At 42.8% G+C, this 18212-nt stretch overlaps 1 protein-coding gene across 3 annotated transcripts in view; it reads right to left on the reverse strand.

Moving 5' to 3' along the window:
• The window catches only part of LOC123237302 (guanine nucleotide-binding protein G(o) subunit alpha), a 237441-nt gene that overhangs the window by 37395 nt on the left and 181834 nt on the right, over window positions 1-18212 (reverse strand). Inside the window, exons 6-7 of one of the 3 annotated variants that reach the window (XM_044664137.1) lie at window positions 3981-4002; window positions 1989-1998 (exon numbers count right to left, since the gene is read on the reverse strand). The exons of the other annotated variants lie outside the window; for them this stretch is intronic. Coding sequence (XP_044520072.1) covers window positions 1989-1998; window positions 3981-4002 — 32 coding nt within the window. The remainder of the gene's footprint in view (window positions 1-1988; window positions 1999-3980; window positions 4003-18212) is intronic. 3 annotated transcript variants of the gene reach the window in all.

Below are 18212 nucleotides of genomic sequence, written 5' to 3' on the forward strand. Positions count from 1 at the left end.
CTTCCTTCCTTCCTTCCTTCCTTCCTTCCTTCCTTCCTTCCTTCCTTCCTTCCTTCCTTCCTTCCTTCCTTCCTTCCTTCCTTCCTTCCTTCTTCTACCTATCAAGAAAATGTATGACTAGAAAAGGAGGTGGGTCAGTCTTCTAGTGAAGTGATAGATGGCAGATATGATGGATAGCTAAAGTACTGAACTAGTATTTATGCAGTATCAAAAGAATCAGAAATTCTTTAGCATGATGGGTATGCTCACTGTGGCAAACTTATTGAAGGACACAGACAAGAAATGTGCTGGACAACGAGACATGGACAGGTTGTGACCTGCATTGGTAGAAGAATAACCTCCATCATTGAGTTTACAGAATCATCATTACATTGATGTGGGAGAAAAAATATGGAATTGGCTGCCTTGGCAGGTAGAAGGTTCCCTGTCCCTGAAAGGCTTCACATAGAGGCAAGCTGACCCATTGGTGGGGCTGCCATAGAGAGGATTCCTGCTCAGGACTGAGTTGGGCTAGATGACCTCTGCTCTCTCTTCCAATTTGGAGATTGTGTTATTCTCTGGAATGAGTACTGAGCTCTGCAGCAGGGGAATCACAATTTTGTGGTAAGAATGCCCCTTAGCTGCCGGTCTGGAGATCTAGAATCTTGGCTCCGCTTCGCCACTTACTAACTGTATGTATGACCTTGGGCAAATCATCTCCCACTTTGGACCTTAGCCTCCTCTTCTGTAAACCAAACAGGAGGAACTGGATGGATGCTAAGGTCCCTTCTAGCTGACTATCTAGAAGCCTACCCTCTAGTGTAATGCCTCTATTAGTGTCTCATTAGCAATTATGGTAAGAGTCAACTCCACCTGCTATGCAAACTTTTTTACCCTGCATGGATTAGGAAATTAATACTGGCTGTGAGAAATAATTGGAAAACACATAATGGTTCCTGGGAGTCTCAAGAGAGCCTGGGCACATTATTCCTTTCTTTTCAACATGGTGAGGAACCATATCAAGCTGACTGAGCTTGCATCCAGGTGGTCAGAATCAGCAGGCACCTAGCAATGTCAGTCAGACTGTGGCAGGGAGGATGTTTGCCCTGGGCATTGTCCTGGTGGTATTGGGTTTGCCACTGCTGACACTGACCCTGGCATGAGGTGGAGAGAGAAGACAATGGAAACCTTTGGGCAATAGCAGTCCTGTTTGTCATTCATTACTCTAAAGACCCTACTGTAAGACAAATGGGAGTAAGGCAGCATCTATTCTAAAAAAAAAAAAAGAATAAAAAATAATCTTCTAGGAGGTAAAATACTTGATTTTTTTGTCCTTTTGATGTCAGAGGAGTGAAACCATTAAGAATCAGGATTTAATGATACTTTTCAGGAAGAAACATAACGATAGTACTCATAACTATATGTTATATGATGGAATAAGCAGTTCTATGTTTTCTGAAGTGGCTTCCCCCATCTCTCAGAGGATCAGAGGACTTTAGAGCTGGAAAGACTTTAGAAAGTATCCAGTCCCTCCCTGTCCCCAGTTCAGTATCTCCTTGTATAGACAAGAAGACTCAAAGCAGGAAAGTTATAAGACTAGTGAGGAGGAAAAGCCAGATTAAAATAACAGAATCTCAAAGTTGAAAGAGATCTCAGAGATCAAAGGACCATATGCAGCAGGCTAAGTCACTTGCCCAGAGGCACACAGCTTTAAGTATCTTAGTAGTGTTTGAACCAGGGTCTTCTGGACATCAACTTCAGGCCCTATCTACTAAGCAATACTGCCTCCCTTAAAGTACTGACCACTCAAATAGGAATCCCTTCTACAACATCTCTAACAACTGTCCAGTAATCATCCAGCCTTTGCTTGAAGTCCTCCAGTAAGAGAGGAAACCTATCTAATGGAGTGCTACTATCCTATGCAGAGCATGCAGGCTATAGTGTCGGAGGACCTGAGTTTGCATCCCATCTCTGATGCTTCCTGTGTGACCTTGGGCAAGTCATGTAACATCCTCAGGCCTAATTTTCTCAATTTGTAACATTAAAGATTAGATTAGAGGGGGCAGCTGGGTGGCTCAGTGTTCTGAGAGCCAAGCCCAGAGACAGGAGGTCCTGAGTTCAAATTTGGCCTCAGACACTTCCTAGCTGTGTGACCCTGGGCAAGTCACTTGATTCCCCCATTGCCTAGCCCTTACCACTCTTCTGCCTTAGAATCAATACACAGTAGTAATTCCAAGATGGAAGGTAAGCTTTAAAAAAAAAAAAGATTACATTAGATTAGGAATTCTTAACCTGGGTTCTGTGACCTTCTATACATGTATTTAAGTATTTATAGAATGTTTCAAAACAATGCATATATATGCAAATATATTTATAGAAATCTATCTAGCTATGTATCTGAAAAACGTGCTTCATTATACTGGTTTCCTTTATAACTGTATGTATTTTATTTTAGCCTTTTTAAACATTTCATTCTGAGGAGCTCATAGACTCTGGACTGCCAAAGATCCAACTGTGGCCATGCTCCTGAACCAGCCCATTCTACTTATAAACCTTAGGAAGTTTCTACTTATATGGAGCCTCTCCACCTCTTTACAGCTTGTATCCCATAGACTTTCCTTCTAGGCCAAGGAAAGCAAGTCTAATCCCTTTCCCACATGACAGCCCTTCCCAGACCTGAAGACATCTTGGTGTCACTCCTAACACCTCCAGGATAAGAGGCTTCGTTTTCTCCCAAGGATGCCCGCATGGCATGCTTTCAAGTCCTCTTACCCTCGTGAATGCCCTCCTGTGGCTATGCTGCCACAGGAGGAGTCAATGCCCACTCGAACTGTGGCGTCCAGAGATGGACCCAGGACTCAAGATGTTGCCTGATGCAGGCAGAGCTAGACGTGAGGACATCAGATCCTTTTCCTGCTGCCCAAGTTGAATGAGTGCTTTTGGCTGTTATGGCACAGTGCTGACTCATATTGACCTATTAGTTCACTAACCCCCTCAGGGCAGTGCCAGCTACTCTCCAATTACCTGCACTGCCCACTGTTTCCCTTCCCTTTCCAAACATAATACCTCGCCTAAACTGAATTCTCCAAATGGTGGCCGAGTTGCAGGGGGGACATTTACCCAGCTGTTATGCCGTCCCCAAATACCATCTTTAGCATATTTAATAGCTAAAGGGAAGAGGCAGCTGGGTGGCTCAGTGGATTGAGAGCCAAGCCTAGATACGGGAGGTCCTGGGTTCAAATCTGGCCTTATACACTTCCCAGCTGACCCTGGGCAAGTCACTTAACCCCCATAGCCTAACCCTTATAGCTCTTCTGCCTTGGAACCAATACATAGTATTGATTCTAAGATGGAAGGTAACGGTTAAAAAAAGCTAAAGGGAGAACCAGATCTATACAAACAAAACTCCAGAAGTCTGGGTCCCTTGGGTTAAATGCCCAACAAGTCTCTTGATGTCCAGTCCAGGGCTTTTAAAGGGAAGTTCACATAAATATCCAAAGATAGATTTTTCAAAATATGTTGGTAAAAGACAAAACAAACCCCAGCCCTCCAAGCTCTTTTGAAAGTACTCACGGAAGGGATGGAACCAGATCCCAAGTGGCAAAGTCTCTGGGGGGCTCCTTGTAACACCCTAATCCCTTGTGAATCTGTTGGTGTTGATTGGTCCACTAGAGGGCAGGAGCTCACAGGCCAACCCAGATGCTGATGTTGAGTTGTGGGGATTTATGTTGCGGGGACCCACCCGCCCTGAAACCTGCCCAGAACCAGCACCCAGAAGATGTCCTGGGACAAGGCCAATCCAGAAAAGACCCTTTCCCATTCCTATCTGACCGAGTGGCTGCTGCTGTGGCCTCCTCCCTGGCAGATCCCTTTGTGGTCTCAGGAGAAGCAAACTCAGAAATAGATTCAGAGGAAGCTGAAACACAAGCCAAAGGCATGGTCAGCCCCACGCCACTTCCTGAAAACAGATCATCTTGCAACTGATGAATGAGATGCCAAACACAGCCCCTTCCTCTTCTGTGGCTCTGCCAATCACGATAAGGCGAGACCTACTCTCCAGGCATGCTCAAAGCCCTCCATCTGCCATGGGGCAGGCTTGCTGTTCAACTTCTCTGTGGTCAGATTTGGGTCTCCAGATGGGATCTCTGGCTTCTCGGGCCTCCTTTACCTTCTTGGAACAGATAGAGTATCATACCTCTGAAAGTTCAGAGGCCCAAGACCTTCACTGCTGCTCTTCCAGCAAACACTAGGAAATCAGCAGAGAGGGGGGGCATCTAGGTGGCTCAGTGGATTGAGAATTGGGCCTGGAGATGGGAGGTCTTGGGCTCAAAACCGGCCTCCGAAGCTTCTTAGCTGGGTGACTCTGGGCAAGTCACTTAACCCCAATTGCTTACCCTTACAGCTCTTAGAACCCATACACAGTGTTGATTCTAAGATGGAAGGTAAAAGTTAAAAGAAAAATGTCAGTAGAGTCTCAGCTCCTACAACAACAGAGTTGCAGTTTCCTTATCTATAAAATGGGGGTAATTATTTCTGTCCTGTCATGAGGATCAAATAAACACTGGTTATTAGACACTAAGCAAATGACAGTGAGGCTGCTGCTGATTATTATTATCTTCTTGCATTTAAAAAAAACCCCAAACAAACCTTATCTTCTGTCTTGGAACCAATACTTTGTACTGGTTCCCTGAAGAATGATAAAGGTTAGGCAATGGAGTTAAGTTTCTTGCCCAGGGTCACACACCTGGGGTCTGACTTGAACCCACGATCCAGGCCTGGCTCTCTATCCACTGAGTCACCTAGCTGCCTCTCTTGCATTGTTTTTATGGAGTTTGGATTAGAAATGATACTGGTACAAGTTGCTATTTTATTAATTCTTTCTTGGTTAATGTTCTGCATTTCCATAAACATCAAATAGCCCTTTTCTACAGTTAAATAACAGTGTTAGGACTGCTGTTCATCTTTTCTAGGTTTGCTGAAAGTGGCCTTGGTGTAATTTCAGTAGCAGACAGAATGATGGGGGTAACATAGACCTCATTCTCTTCTCACATAATTTAGATTTCTTTTGCCAGAGCTCTATATTTTGAAAGTTTCCCCTTCCACATAGCTTGGAGATTATGAATATTAGGGATAGTGGCTTCTATTAAAAACATTATTCTTAAATTCTTTCAGACTAATGTTTCATCCAGGCAGTGGAGAAACTATTGTTTTTATCTGGAATAATATTCTAGTTCTAATATTTTGAGGCCCGTATTTGTAGTATGGGTAGCACAGGGAGAGAGGGCTGGAAGACCCACATTCAAATCTGGCCTCAGATACTTATTTGCTGTGTGATCCCTGGGCAAATCACTTAAACCTTGCTTGCCTCAGTTTCCTCAGCTGTAAAATAAGCTGGAGAAAGAAATGGTGAACCACATCAGTATCTTTGCCAAGAAAACCCCAACTGGAGCCACAAAGATTTGGACATGTCTGAAAATGACTGAACAACAAAATTTGTAATATGGAGGTTGGTTGTCTGCTACTCCATGAAAGATAGTGAGCTTCTGATGGAAAATTCTAGCTGCCAGGTCATGTCTTACTGGGTATTTATTTGTTACATAAGACATTTTTGCACTGATCAGTAAATCCAAGCTGCCTTCCACAATTCTGGTTGTGATGTTCTAGTACTAAATTGCTATTCATCGTATACTCCATTTCCATAAACAAAACTGTGTACCTCAGCTATGTGTAAAATGCTTCTCTAACAACATACTGTTGACTGGGTTCATAGTGTCACCCTTTTCTCCTTCCTTCCCCATTCAGGGCCATTTGATTCTTCTCTTGGATTATAGCCATTTCATAAGTTCCATCTGGAGGTCAGAGGATCACGGATCTAAAGTTGAAAGGGAGCTCAGACACCTCCCGGTCCAATCCCATCCCTAAATGAGAACCATTTTTTTTTACATTCTCAACAAATTGTCATTAAGCCTTTGCTGGAAGAAGGACCTGCAGTGAGTAGGGGTGAGGGAAGAAGCTACTCCTATTCATTCCACTTTTGGAGAGTCCTACTTGTCAAGTGGGGTGCTATGTGGTGCCACGGTGTGTAGAGCACTAGACCTGGAGTCAGGAAGATTCATCTTCCTGAGCTCAAATCTGGTCTTAAATACTTGCTACCTGGGTCACCCTGGACTAGTCACTTAACCCTGTTGGCCTTGGTTCTCTCATTTATAAAATAAGCGGGAGAAGGAAATGGTGAACTACTCCAATGTCTTTGCCAAGAAAACTCTAAATGGGGTCAGGAAGAGCCAGACATGACTGAGATGACTGAAGAACAACAAACATGAAGATTATTTTCCATACATTGAGCTGAAATCTATCTCTCTGTAGCTTCTACTCATTGTTCCTGGTTCTGCTTTCTGCAGCTAAGCAGAATAAGTCTGAATCTGACCCCTCTTCCATTGGACTCTTCTTCAGACACTTCAAGACAAAGATTGGGTCCCCTCTAAGTGTTTCTATCTCCAGGTCAAATGGCTCAAGAGTACCTTTGGCCACTTTTCACATATGGCATGATCTTATGGGGGCTCTTTGCTTTGTGACTCCTCTTCTCTGTATACCTTCCAGCTTATCAATCAACCAATCAACATTTATCAAGAGCCTACTATGTGCCAGGCTCTGTGACCCTCCTGACTTGTGGTGCCCAGACTTGGACCCAATATACCAGATACCCTCTCCCCTGGGCTGACTACTAGCACTTCCATCCTTTGGAAACAATGCCTCTTTTCATGCAGCCCAAGATCACCTTCACTTTTTGCTTTCTTCACACCTTTGCCTTCTGTCTTAGAATCAGTACTAAATATCTATTCCAAGGCAGAAGAGTGGTAACTGGAGTTAAGGGGCTTGCCCAGGAAATGTCTGAAGCCAAATTTGAACCCTGGACCTACCATCTCTAGGCCAGGCTTTGAGTCCATTGAGTCACCAACCCCCATTTCCCACCCCTCTTTTTTAAAATGGAATTCTATGGTGAGGATGAATTGACTCCTAGGGCTGCATGAGTAAAGGTTCTGACTGCAGCCTTTGCCTGGATGCCATCTCTCACAGGCAACAGGACTAGGGCATACTGGCAGCAACTGGGCCACTAAAAGCCCTCCTACAGGCCATCTGCAGTAAGCATGCTCTAGGCCAGTGATGCCTGGGATCTCTCACCTGTATGATTCTCCTAATCAATTCAATCCCGTGATGATGTGTTGAATACCAGCAGGACTATGGTTTGCCAATATTTCTTTGGGAGCATCCTATTGGGCCTCAAATGACTTAGGTGATGGAATGTACTCTAGATTTCTGGTACCTTAAGCTAAAATATCAGAAAGGGCTCCCTTATCCTTGATCATGTGCAACATTATCCTTCAGTTTTTTTGGATGAATACTCAAATTATTTTATTCAGCTATCTATTCCTATGATGATCTCCTTCTATTTCATAGATATTAATATCCCTCTTGGATTCAGGAATTCCGTGCACATTTGATATCTGATCAATCACTTGAAATTATAGAAAGATCCTCTCGCTCTCACTCCAGGCCACCAGAATTATTCTAATCCTGGCTTGGAATCCACTCTTTACTGAGCTATTTACTCTAATTAACTCCATAGGTATAATTCTCTCGGGATAGACACAAAGTGTGGTGTACTCCATTGCCAGAAAAGTTAACGCTCTCTCTTCCTCAAATGAAAAGATTCCTTGGCATGCTGAAAGCCTCCTCTAAATTTTATGCAAAATTATTTTCAACAAATTGCAAGAATAGGTCATAGGATGATAGATTTAAAGCTTGAAGTGACCATTCATGGTCTATGCGATCTTGGGCATGCCACCTTATCTCAGTGGGCCTCACATTCTGCATTTGTAAAATGAGGGGTTGGACTGAATGATCCTTAAGTTTCCTTCTGGGGTATCCCCAAGATTCCTCTATGGGTCCCTCATTAATCAAGGTCCCATATGAGTAGTAGTTGTTTTCTACATATCCTTTAAAGCCTTACGTGATTCCCCATTAAGTTTATTAGCAAATATCTCCCTGGGAGCTCACACAGCACACTCACTCTCAGAAGCACTTAGCATGCAATACGGGCTATCGTAGCTATTATCTGTGTTGGGGTCTTTCTAAATAGTAGGTTATAAACTTCAGGAGGAGAATGATTTCTTACCTAAGCTTTGTATCTCCTTTATAGGGTCATAGATTTATTGGCGGAAGAGATCTTTGAGGCGGTCTAGTGTAATTCCTTCATTTTATAGATGAGGCACTGAGGCCCAGAGAGAACAAGGGCTCTGCCCAACATCACAAAGGGAGTAGGAAGCTGAGGTAGGATTTGAACCTAGGTCCACTGGCTCTAAAATCAGCCACTCTTTCCCATATCAAGAGGAAGCCCTCAGCCCAGTGCTTTATATCATCAAGTTTTCAGTTAGGCAAACATTTTTAAGCACCCATTATATTCAGGGACAGGTAGGTAGGACTGGGAATAGAGCACCGGGCTTGGGGTCGGGGAGATCTGAGTTAAAATTGGATCTCAGACACTTACTGGATATCTGAGTCTGGGCAAATCACTTAACATTGATTTGTCTCAGTTCCTCATCTCTAAAATGGGTACACACTAGAGAAGGAAATGGCAAACCATTTCAGTATCTTTGCCAAAAAAACAAGTCTGTGTGGTGGTGAAGTGTTGGACACAAGTGAATGATTAAACAACAACAACAACGATGACAACAATAGCAATGCTTAGTGTATGTTTGTTGAATGAATGAATCAATGGCACTGAGGCTCATCTTAGTTCAGTTTTTGAAAGGCAACAAGTATATGGCTTATATATACTGACCTGAGCTTAGATCAACTCTCCTCTGGCACTGACCCTACGAATAAGTGGAGTTTGAATGGAACTGACTTCTCTCCTCCCAGCATCCCACCTGCTTATAGGCTGAGCCACACTCTGCCTTCTCTTGCTAAGAGAGGAACCACTGGCCCCCGGACTGTCAGTCCAGCACCATTCACAATTGCTAAATTAACTTTACAGTGAATGGAACAGAAATCTTTAAATCCTGGAGCTCCCCCCTCCTCCCCTTCCTCCTGAGCTGAATGTTCTAAGATAGGAGAAAAGACCTAAAATTGGGCAGACCACATTTCTAAGAAATGAACAAGAACAGGAATAAAATTACCCACCCGAGCTCAGTCAAAGGGAAAGAGAGGCAATAAATGGCTAATCTCAACATCACTTCAGAACATGAAGTGATGAGGCTGAATAGTTTAATTAGAGCCTCTTAGGCTGGGAGATATTAGCTACACAATTATGGAATAGAAAAGACTTATCCTGGAACACTGTTACATAGGACAGAAGGGACTGGGATACAAAATATAAAAGTAAAAAAAAAAACAAGCCTAAAACAAGAAAGAACCTCAGACTGCCTTAGCCTAAGCTCTTGGTCATCTCCTCTGATCAGGACGGACTGGTCAAACTGTTCCATAATTGCACTGTCAGTCCCTGCATTCAGATAATCAAGGAAACCCAGCATCGTTAGCTATTCTGTTCTTGCTCCCTCATTTACTTCCAAGGACTGGATTTAGAGAAAACTTTTGGAATGTAGCTTTGGTCTCTATCAATAGACCACCAAGAATTGATTTTAAAAAAAGACAAGCCAGGCCGAATGCTGAGATCACGGGCAAAGAATGAACAATCTGTACTTCACAGTGAGCTAAAATTCTAATGGGAGAGACACCAAGTATATAAAAATATAAAAAAATACACAGCATAAATGCAAAGTGAAGAAATACAAATATATGCAAGAGTTAAATACAAGGGAATTTGGGAGGTGGGTATCTGAAAGGCTTCATGAAGAAGCTGCAGGTGTAAGAGTTGCATATTAAAGGAAGAAAGAAGACTCTGTGAAAGGGAGGTAAAGGGGGAATGTGTTCCAGGCATGGGCAGGTGCCAGGGCAAAAGCATGGAGACTGGAGATCATGTCAGGAGTGAGGAACAGAGACAAAACCAGTTTGGCTGGATTGCAGAGTAGGAGAGGGAGAGTAATGTTCAATGAAACTGGAAAAATAGGGTGGGGGGAGGTTGTGAAGGACTTCAAAAAATTAAACAGCAGTTTAGATTTTCTTATTGCAGCAATAGGGAGCTAGTGAAGTTGGATGAGTAGGGGAGTCACAAAGTCAGATTGGCAACCATGTCTATGTAGGCTAAGCTGGAGAAGTGAAAGACCAGAGCCACTGCTTGGAGGCTTCTATGGGCATTCTGTAACTCTGGGATACGTATACTTGTAAAAGACCAATGAGACAGTGTGTTGTGCTGGAAAGACTGATGGGTCTGGAATCAGAAGACTTAGGTCCAAATCCTGGCTCTGCCAGTTTTACTTGTGTGACTTTGGTCAAGTCACTTAAACTCTGAGCCTCAGTGTCTGCATCTGCAAAATGAGGGGACTGGACCAGATTATGCCTAAAGACCCTTCCAACTTTAAATGAATGATCCTGTGATCTTAAAAGATCTGGAAAGAGAATTGAACAGAGGTTAGGATAAAAGTTCAATTCGAATCTTGTATCATCTAAGCTGGTTGGCTTCTCTTGCCCTGCTGGGGAAAAGAAGATCTTAGCCCTATCTGTGGTGTAGGAAAGTTCCCTCCATTTCTATGGATTCTGGCTTTTCCTTTAGTTATGCCATCACTATTCTTTGGAGAACACTGTGCATTACTGAATAAAGATGTCTCTAGTCTTAGAAATGCTAATGTAGAAGGTCCTGCATCTGAACGAAGCTCAGGTAAATAAGAAGTATAAACTACTAGAGGAAATATCTCTTGATTTCCTTAAATGAGGCATTTTGAGCAGATACCTTTTTTTTTGGATGGCTATGAGAAACTTGCTTTGTAGTGGGATGAGAACTGGGTATCCATAGGCAGGCAAGATTGGACAAAGGGCTGGAAAGTAATGAATTTAAATTTAGAAGTCCTAGAATAGGAAGAAAAGAAAAAAAGATTTTATAGAAAGTAGGGGACCTGAGACTAGATAGATAGATAGACAAAGAGATAGATTGTTGTTCAGTCCTGTCCAACTCTTTGTGACCCTATTTTTTTGCAAAGATACTAGAATGGTTTGCAGTTTCCTTCTCCAGTTCATTTTATAGATGAGGAAACTGAGGCAAATAGTTAAGTTATTTGCTGAAGGTCACACAGCTAAATGTCTGAGGCCAGATTTTGAATTCATGAGTCTTCCTGATTTCAAGTCCAGTACTCTGTCCACTGCACCCCCTAGCACACATCCACCTAGACACAAAGATCTAAATAGACATAGATAGATAAACAGACAGAAAGATAGAGATAAGCAGAAAGAAAGATAAACATAGAGATAGATACAAAGAGATAGACAGTCAAAGAGATAGAGATAGATGGGCACAAAGAGATAGATAGATATACACAAAGAGACAGATAGCAAGATAGATACGGATGGACAAAAGGATAGATAGGAAGATACATAGATAGATATATAGATAGGTGCTAGATAGATAGAAAGCTACATGGATGAATATATAGAAAGATTCATGGATGGATATAGATATTATATAGATAGAAAGATCCATGGATGGATAGATAGATACTAGATAGATGCATAGATAGGTAGAAAGATACTAGATTGGTAGGTAGATAGGTGGATAGATGGGTAGATAGACAGATAGACCAATAGAAAGATACATAGGTTGATAGATGGATAGGTAGATCAATCAATTGATTGATAAATAGATTGATAGAAAGATACATGGATGGACAGATTGGGGACCTAAGCCCTATTTGAGATGAAGACATTGGCAAAGAATTGGTTCCCTATCCATTTGCTGTGCCTATGTTTATCTGACATAAATATCTGTATTCCTCTTGTTTTCACTCTCTGTAGTAAGTACCAATCAGGACTATGTTCTCCTAAGTCTACTATATATTGATGACACGATTGTGCAAGAGTTTCAGTTCAGGTGACAACGCTAAAGAGTAACTTGATGTGTGACCTTGGGCAAATCATTTAACCTCCCCTGGCCCTGATCTTGTTTTTTTGCCAAATGATGGATTGCCCCAAATGCCAAAACCAGGGTTATTTTAAGGCCCTTTCCAGGACTAAAGAAACTCCCACAATTCTCAAGTTTCTATACTCTGAGGCAGAAAAGGTGCTCCCTGCTTTTCCCCAAGAACTCAGTTTCCAGGACTATGACGTCTTTCTTACTTAACATATTTATTTCTGACACATGAAAGTAGACTTCAGGACATTTGTTTATTTTTCCTTCTCCTCTTAGAGGAGATGGCCCAGCATGAAGCAAGTCTGGCCCCAGGGGAATGATTTTAATTCTGCATTCTCATCCTTCTCTTAGTCACTCCAGAAGAAGGCTGGAGCTGTGGTTACAGTCTCCTGGTCCCAATGACATAGGAGATACACAGCTTCAGGGCAGGAGGAGGAGAAGGAAAAATGAAGACCTGGTGAGGCTCTGACGATCAGGCGATGGTGCTTGAGGTAGGCACATGTGGATCCATTAGCCACCCCGTTGGCCTTAGGATGGAATTTCATCTACTTGTTCTGAGGTCTTAACTAGGTGCCCAAATACGAAGTCTTAACCACTGACAGATTTGTTCATTCTTCAGCAGTTAACAAGGTCTTGCCAGACTGGTTTCCTCATTCTCTCTGGGGCAGATCATATGCATTCTTGACTTCATTCCTTTGCCTTGAATTGCCTGCTTTCTCCTCTTTGCTCCTATCTCCCTTCTGCTCTATATGTCTTCCTTTTTAGTATTTAAGCTTCTGGAATGAGAGCAGGGACTTTTTTGATCTCCCCTTGTATCTCCAGGGCTTAGTGCAATGCCTGGCCTTAATAAATACTAAGTGATCGATTGATTATTCAATGCCTACCTATCTTTCTGAGTCTAGATCAAGATTCCCTTTCTCTGCAAAACCTTCTATGATCACCTCAGACTACAAAGAACTCTGCTTCCTCTAAATTCCTATAGCTCTTGCTGCTATGGGTTCTTGGCATATGTGGCCTTAAATGTCTCTGGTATTATAAGTTAATTTTTCATGAAAGTTAGTCATTTCCTCTGGGAGATGAGAAGCTCCTTGAAGTCAACTTTTTCAAACCTCTCCACACAGTACCTAGTACAGGGCTGGAGCTCAGCAGATTCTCGGAAGTGAGGCTATGGATGACTACAAATGACCAGGCATCTACATGGCCCATAACATTATTTGGATGCACAAGATATGACACTCAGTACACAATAGAATGTTCTGTTCTTTGTATAGTAAGCTACATGTTTTCAAATGGGCATCTCATAATGGAGATGTACAAGGCTCTTATTTTTTTTAAACCCTTACCTTATATCTTAGAATTGATACTAAGTGGGGGCAGCTGGGTAGCTCAGTGGATTGAGAGTCAGACCTAGAGACGGGAGGTTCTACGTTCAAATGTGGCCTCAGACACTTCCTAGCTGGCCAAAAAAAAGCCCTTATTGCTTTTCTGTCTTAGCACCAATACACAGTTTTGATTCTAAGATAGAAGGTGCGGGTTTAAAAAAAAAAAAAGAGTTGTAACTAAGTATTGGTTTTAAGGCAGAAGAAATGTAAGGACTTGGCAATTAGGGTTAAGTGACTTGCCCAGGGTCACACAACTAGGAAGTGCCTGAGGGCATCTAATACCTCTTGAGGGTTGTGTGTCAGCAAACATAAAACCCTCCCCCCAATCCCTGCCAGCATCCTCTTTGTCCTCCACAGGATAGATAGGAGGAGGGAGGGAGGTATGCTTCTTGCTTCTTTGGCAATAGGAAGAAAGATCATAAGATTTGGAGCTAGAAATCCAAACCTCTTATTTTATAGATGAGAAAACCAAGTCCTAGAGAGATTACGTGATTTGTCTAGGCCACATGGGAACTAAATACCCAAGTTGGGTCTTGAACCCCGGGCTTCTGGCTCCAAATGTGATGTCCTTTTCACCACATATCTGCCTTTTCCCTATCACTGGAGAAGAAAAACGAGAACTTTGGCCCACAGCTTTGAAGACGATTTAGCCAGATGGGTTGACACTGAGGGCACATCACTTCCCCATTGGACTATGCCCATTAATGGCTGGTATGTCTCTAGTCGTTCTCCTCAAGGCCTGCTAGCGGAGCCCAGGGAAGGCAATGTCACAGTGTTGACACTGGCAGCAGGTGGAATGGAGACAGGTGTAAAAAACAACAATGACAAATACTCCCATCAACCAAAACAACTGGGAGCACAGAGCACAGCTGGAACCAGCCGGAACAAGGCATCGGCTCTGGTTCCCACGGGTGCCATGGTGTAGGTCTCCTATGGCAATGGGCACAGGGCTAGATGGACCGCGGTTAGGGCTGGGGGAGGGAAAAGCATGGGGCAAAACGGAGGAAGGAAATCCCCAGGCTCTCCTGAAAGGCCCTCCAACCCCTGGGAAAAGGGAATGTTTTGGACTGAATCAAATTGATGGATGGATCGCTTGATTATCTGTGACTCCCAAGCTGTGGTAACCTTGCTGTTGCCTTTCTCATGCCAGGGCTGCTGGACCTCTCGGCCACAATTTCTAGAGGGAGACCTTCAAGAATGGGAGAGGATCCCTAGAGATGCTTCGGTGTTTCTATACTCGGTCTGGTTCAGATTTATTCCCAGATGAGAGATGTGGCAGGGGAGGGTCTTAGAATCTGGAAGGGCAGATAACAGGAGCAGTGAGACATGAAGTTTATTATCATGTGCCTCCACACTCTCCAGCTTGTCATAAAGGGCCCCGGCCCCAAAGGGGTACGGGATCAGATGGGGAAACCCAGCCTTGTCTTTCCCACCTCTCTCTTCCTCCTTGGCATCAGTGAGCGCAAAAGGATCAGGGTTCTCCAATTCATTCTTTATTTAGCTTCCAAAAGATACCTAAGGTATAGGTCTGGCTAAATTACTCCTTCGAAGATCTTCAGAGGCTCCTTTTGCCTATGGGATAAAATATAAACTATTTAGCCTGCCATTGAAGGCCTTCTACAGTAGGGCTCTGACCCATCTTTCTTGGCCACTCTCTTTCATGTTCCAACAAGTTTCTGGGGCTTGCCAACTTTATCACCATAAGATCTCTCACATCTCTCACCTGTCATCCATTCACATGGTCATCATATTAATCTGGGCCTGTTCCCTTTTTGCCTGGACTATTGCAATAGCTTCCTAATTGGTCATCCTTCCTTTAGACTCTTCCCCTTTCAGATTCATCCTTCACCTAGCTGCCAAATCAACATTTCTAAAGCAGAGGTCTTACTTTGTCACATTCCAGCTAAAGAAGCTTCAATAGTTCCCTGTTACTTTTAGGAGCAAATACAAATTCTCTTGCTTGTCATTTAAAATCCTTTATGATTTGTATGATTCCAGTCTTTCTTGACTAGTTTCAGTTACTCTGTATTCACATCTTATCGCTACTCTCTGCCTCTTTGATTGGAAGGCACAGCCATGAACTTTAAAATCTTTATTAAGGAGGGGGCCCAAGAGGGTGATCTCATTTCCCATCAGCTGCATTGTACTTGGACTTCTATATCTTCATGACAAACCTAGGAGTCAAGTGCTGTTGTTATCCTCATTTTACAGAAGTAGAGACTGAGGCAGGGAAAGGTTAAGTGATTTGCCCAGGATCACACAACTAATAAATATCTGAGACTGGATTTTAACTCAGGTCTTCTTGACTTCAGACTGAGCACTCAGTGCACTATGGTGCCACCCAGTTGCATTTATTTTGAATAGCTTTATCTATTTTTTTTTTATTTCTTCCAAGTAGACTGGAAGCTCTTTGAGAGCAAGGCCCTTTTCCACTTTTGTTTTTGGATCTGGCTGTTAGTAGGGATCTGATCTTGATTTGAGTTGGATTTATCTCCCTTTTAAGCTGCTCCCCCATGTTTTTCTAAACTTTTCCCATTTCTTCTTGATTTATTCCTTGAACTGTAGCTACAGTTTAGGTAGGAGGCTTACTTATCTCTGGGGATATTCAAGGAAGGAAAGCCCCTTTATCCCTGCTCTCCTGTGGTGTTCATTACCTGCTGAGATTCTGAACTTCTCAAGATCTGATCTCTTCTGTAGGCTGCTCCAGCTTTTTCCCTTCCCAAATACTTTAGCAAAAAATAACGCCCCTCACCCCTAACCAACATGGCAGAGTTTATTAAATAGCTCCACCAGGCAGCTTTGTTAACAATGGCTTGGAGTTTTGTAAGGAATAGAAATGTTGAAGGCCTCTAAGGAGCTGAAAGCTGATTCCCAGCTAATTTCATCATCGTGTCCTCCCTCTTTATGATTGGCCAAATGCTTAATGACCTGTCTCCCTCAACCAGTCTAAGGAGGGAAAGGCCTGCTATTTTCAACATTTTTTGTTGGGTGACCCAAAAGAAGTCAGGACTGAGTACATGTATACTAAGTCCTGAACCCCAAGTAGTAATGAAAGTTTAAATATGAAGCCCCCTGGTGCTCCCCACTCTGTAAAAGCCTTAAAAAAGCAACCCTGGGAATGGCAAAATCCACAGCTTTTTGGCAGAGAGACTTCATTTCTCCTTCCTTTGCCCCAATTCCATTCCATTCATGATCCCTCCTTCTGAGGGGCCGCCTAGTGGCATTGAGGCCTGCAGCTCTGGAGACTTAACTTGGCACAACCGTATAACTTCCCAGCTTGACTGCTAATTCTGCAAATCCCTTCCTTTGCTGGCAATTAACCAACTCTTTTTCTCTCCCATGCCTTCCCCAAGGTACCCATTTTCCCTTGCCACCCTCCTCCATCCCTTCCTCTTCCAAATTACTGCCTGACATCTTTCATTGGCTTTCTACCTTGGGGAATGATCTAGAAAAATCTAGATGCCTTCCTCTGTGTAAGTAAGAAGTTAGAAAACAACACCCTGCCCCTCTTTCTTCCTCAATCTTTCCTTTTACAGGCTTGTGAAAACTAGTCAACTTCACCTTTTCTGGTGGTAAGGCTTCCATTTCTCTTGGGCCTGGAGTTTAGTGAAAAAATCCAGTCTTGTTTTATTCAATTCAGAAACTAGCTGTGTAGCTCTGGGCAAGTCACTTAAACTCTCTTAACCTAATTTGGAGGAGAGTAAAAGCCCCTTTCTTAGAGGATTGTGAAAATCCAAGAAGATAATATATGTAAGTGCTATGTAAACCTTAAACCACTATAGAAATGTTAGTTATTATTATTAGTAATTTTTATCACCTTGATTAAACAAACATTCGTTAAATGACTACTGTGTGCATAGGGCTGTTCTTGAGGGAGAGAAATGGCAGGCTCCCATCCTAAGTGGCTCATGTCCTGTAGGGCCACAGGAGCAAGTGTATATGACATGGACCTAGATAATATACACAAGGGAGGAGTATGAGGGGATGAGGGCAAAAGGCACATTCCACCAAAGTACTGAGGAAGGAGAAAACATGTTTAGTTGGTGGGATCCAGGGAAGCTGGAGGTGGTACTTGAGCTGAGCCTTGAAGGATGAGGGAGTGCAAAAGGCCACAGTCAGGTAGGGAGATGGCTGACAAGTAGATGGTCTGCTGTGAAGGCTTCCTACTGGCCTGCTCTCACTACTACACAGCTGGGTGTGAAAGCTTGCTAATACGGGAGACTCATGGGCTGGCAAGGAAACAGGAGCATTTCTGAATTGGTTAGTGTGTTAGAACACTCATCTTGGACTATATCAAAAAGCCCTGAGAAAAGACATCATTTATATCAGTCGGCCAATAGGCACTCATGTGCCATTTAGGGAAGGGAACAAGTATTTCTATAGTGCCTACTATAAGCACTTTACAAATATTATCTCATATTATCTTCATAACGTCTCTGTAAGGTAGGGCCTATTATCCTCATTTTACAGCTGAGGCAAACAAAGGTGAAATGACCTGCCAGGATCCTACAGCTAACAAATGTCTGAGGCTCAATTTGAACTCACAAATTTCTGACTCCTGGCCCAGGATCCACTGAACCTACCACCTTGTTGTCTACATTTAGGAGCTTATTATGTACTGAGTACTATGATGAGCTCTGGGGATAGAAAGAAGGGCAAAACCTAGTGTCTCCCCTTAAGGAGTGTACATACTAAAAGGGGAGACATTGGTAAAATATCCAAGTTCATTTAAAATATCTTTCTTTCTTTCTTTCTTTCTTTCTTTCTTTCTTTCTTTCTTTCTTTCTTTCTTTCTTTCTTTCTTTCTTTCTTTCTTTCTTTCTTTCTTTCTT

This window comes from Gracilinanus agilis, chromosome 2, assembly GCF_016433145.1.
Source record: "Gracilinanus agilis isolate LMUSP501 chromosome 2, AgileGrace, whole genome shotgun sequence".
NCBI lineage: Eukaryota > Metazoa > Chordata > Mammalia > Didelphimorphia > Didelphidae > Gracilinanus > Gracilinanus agilis.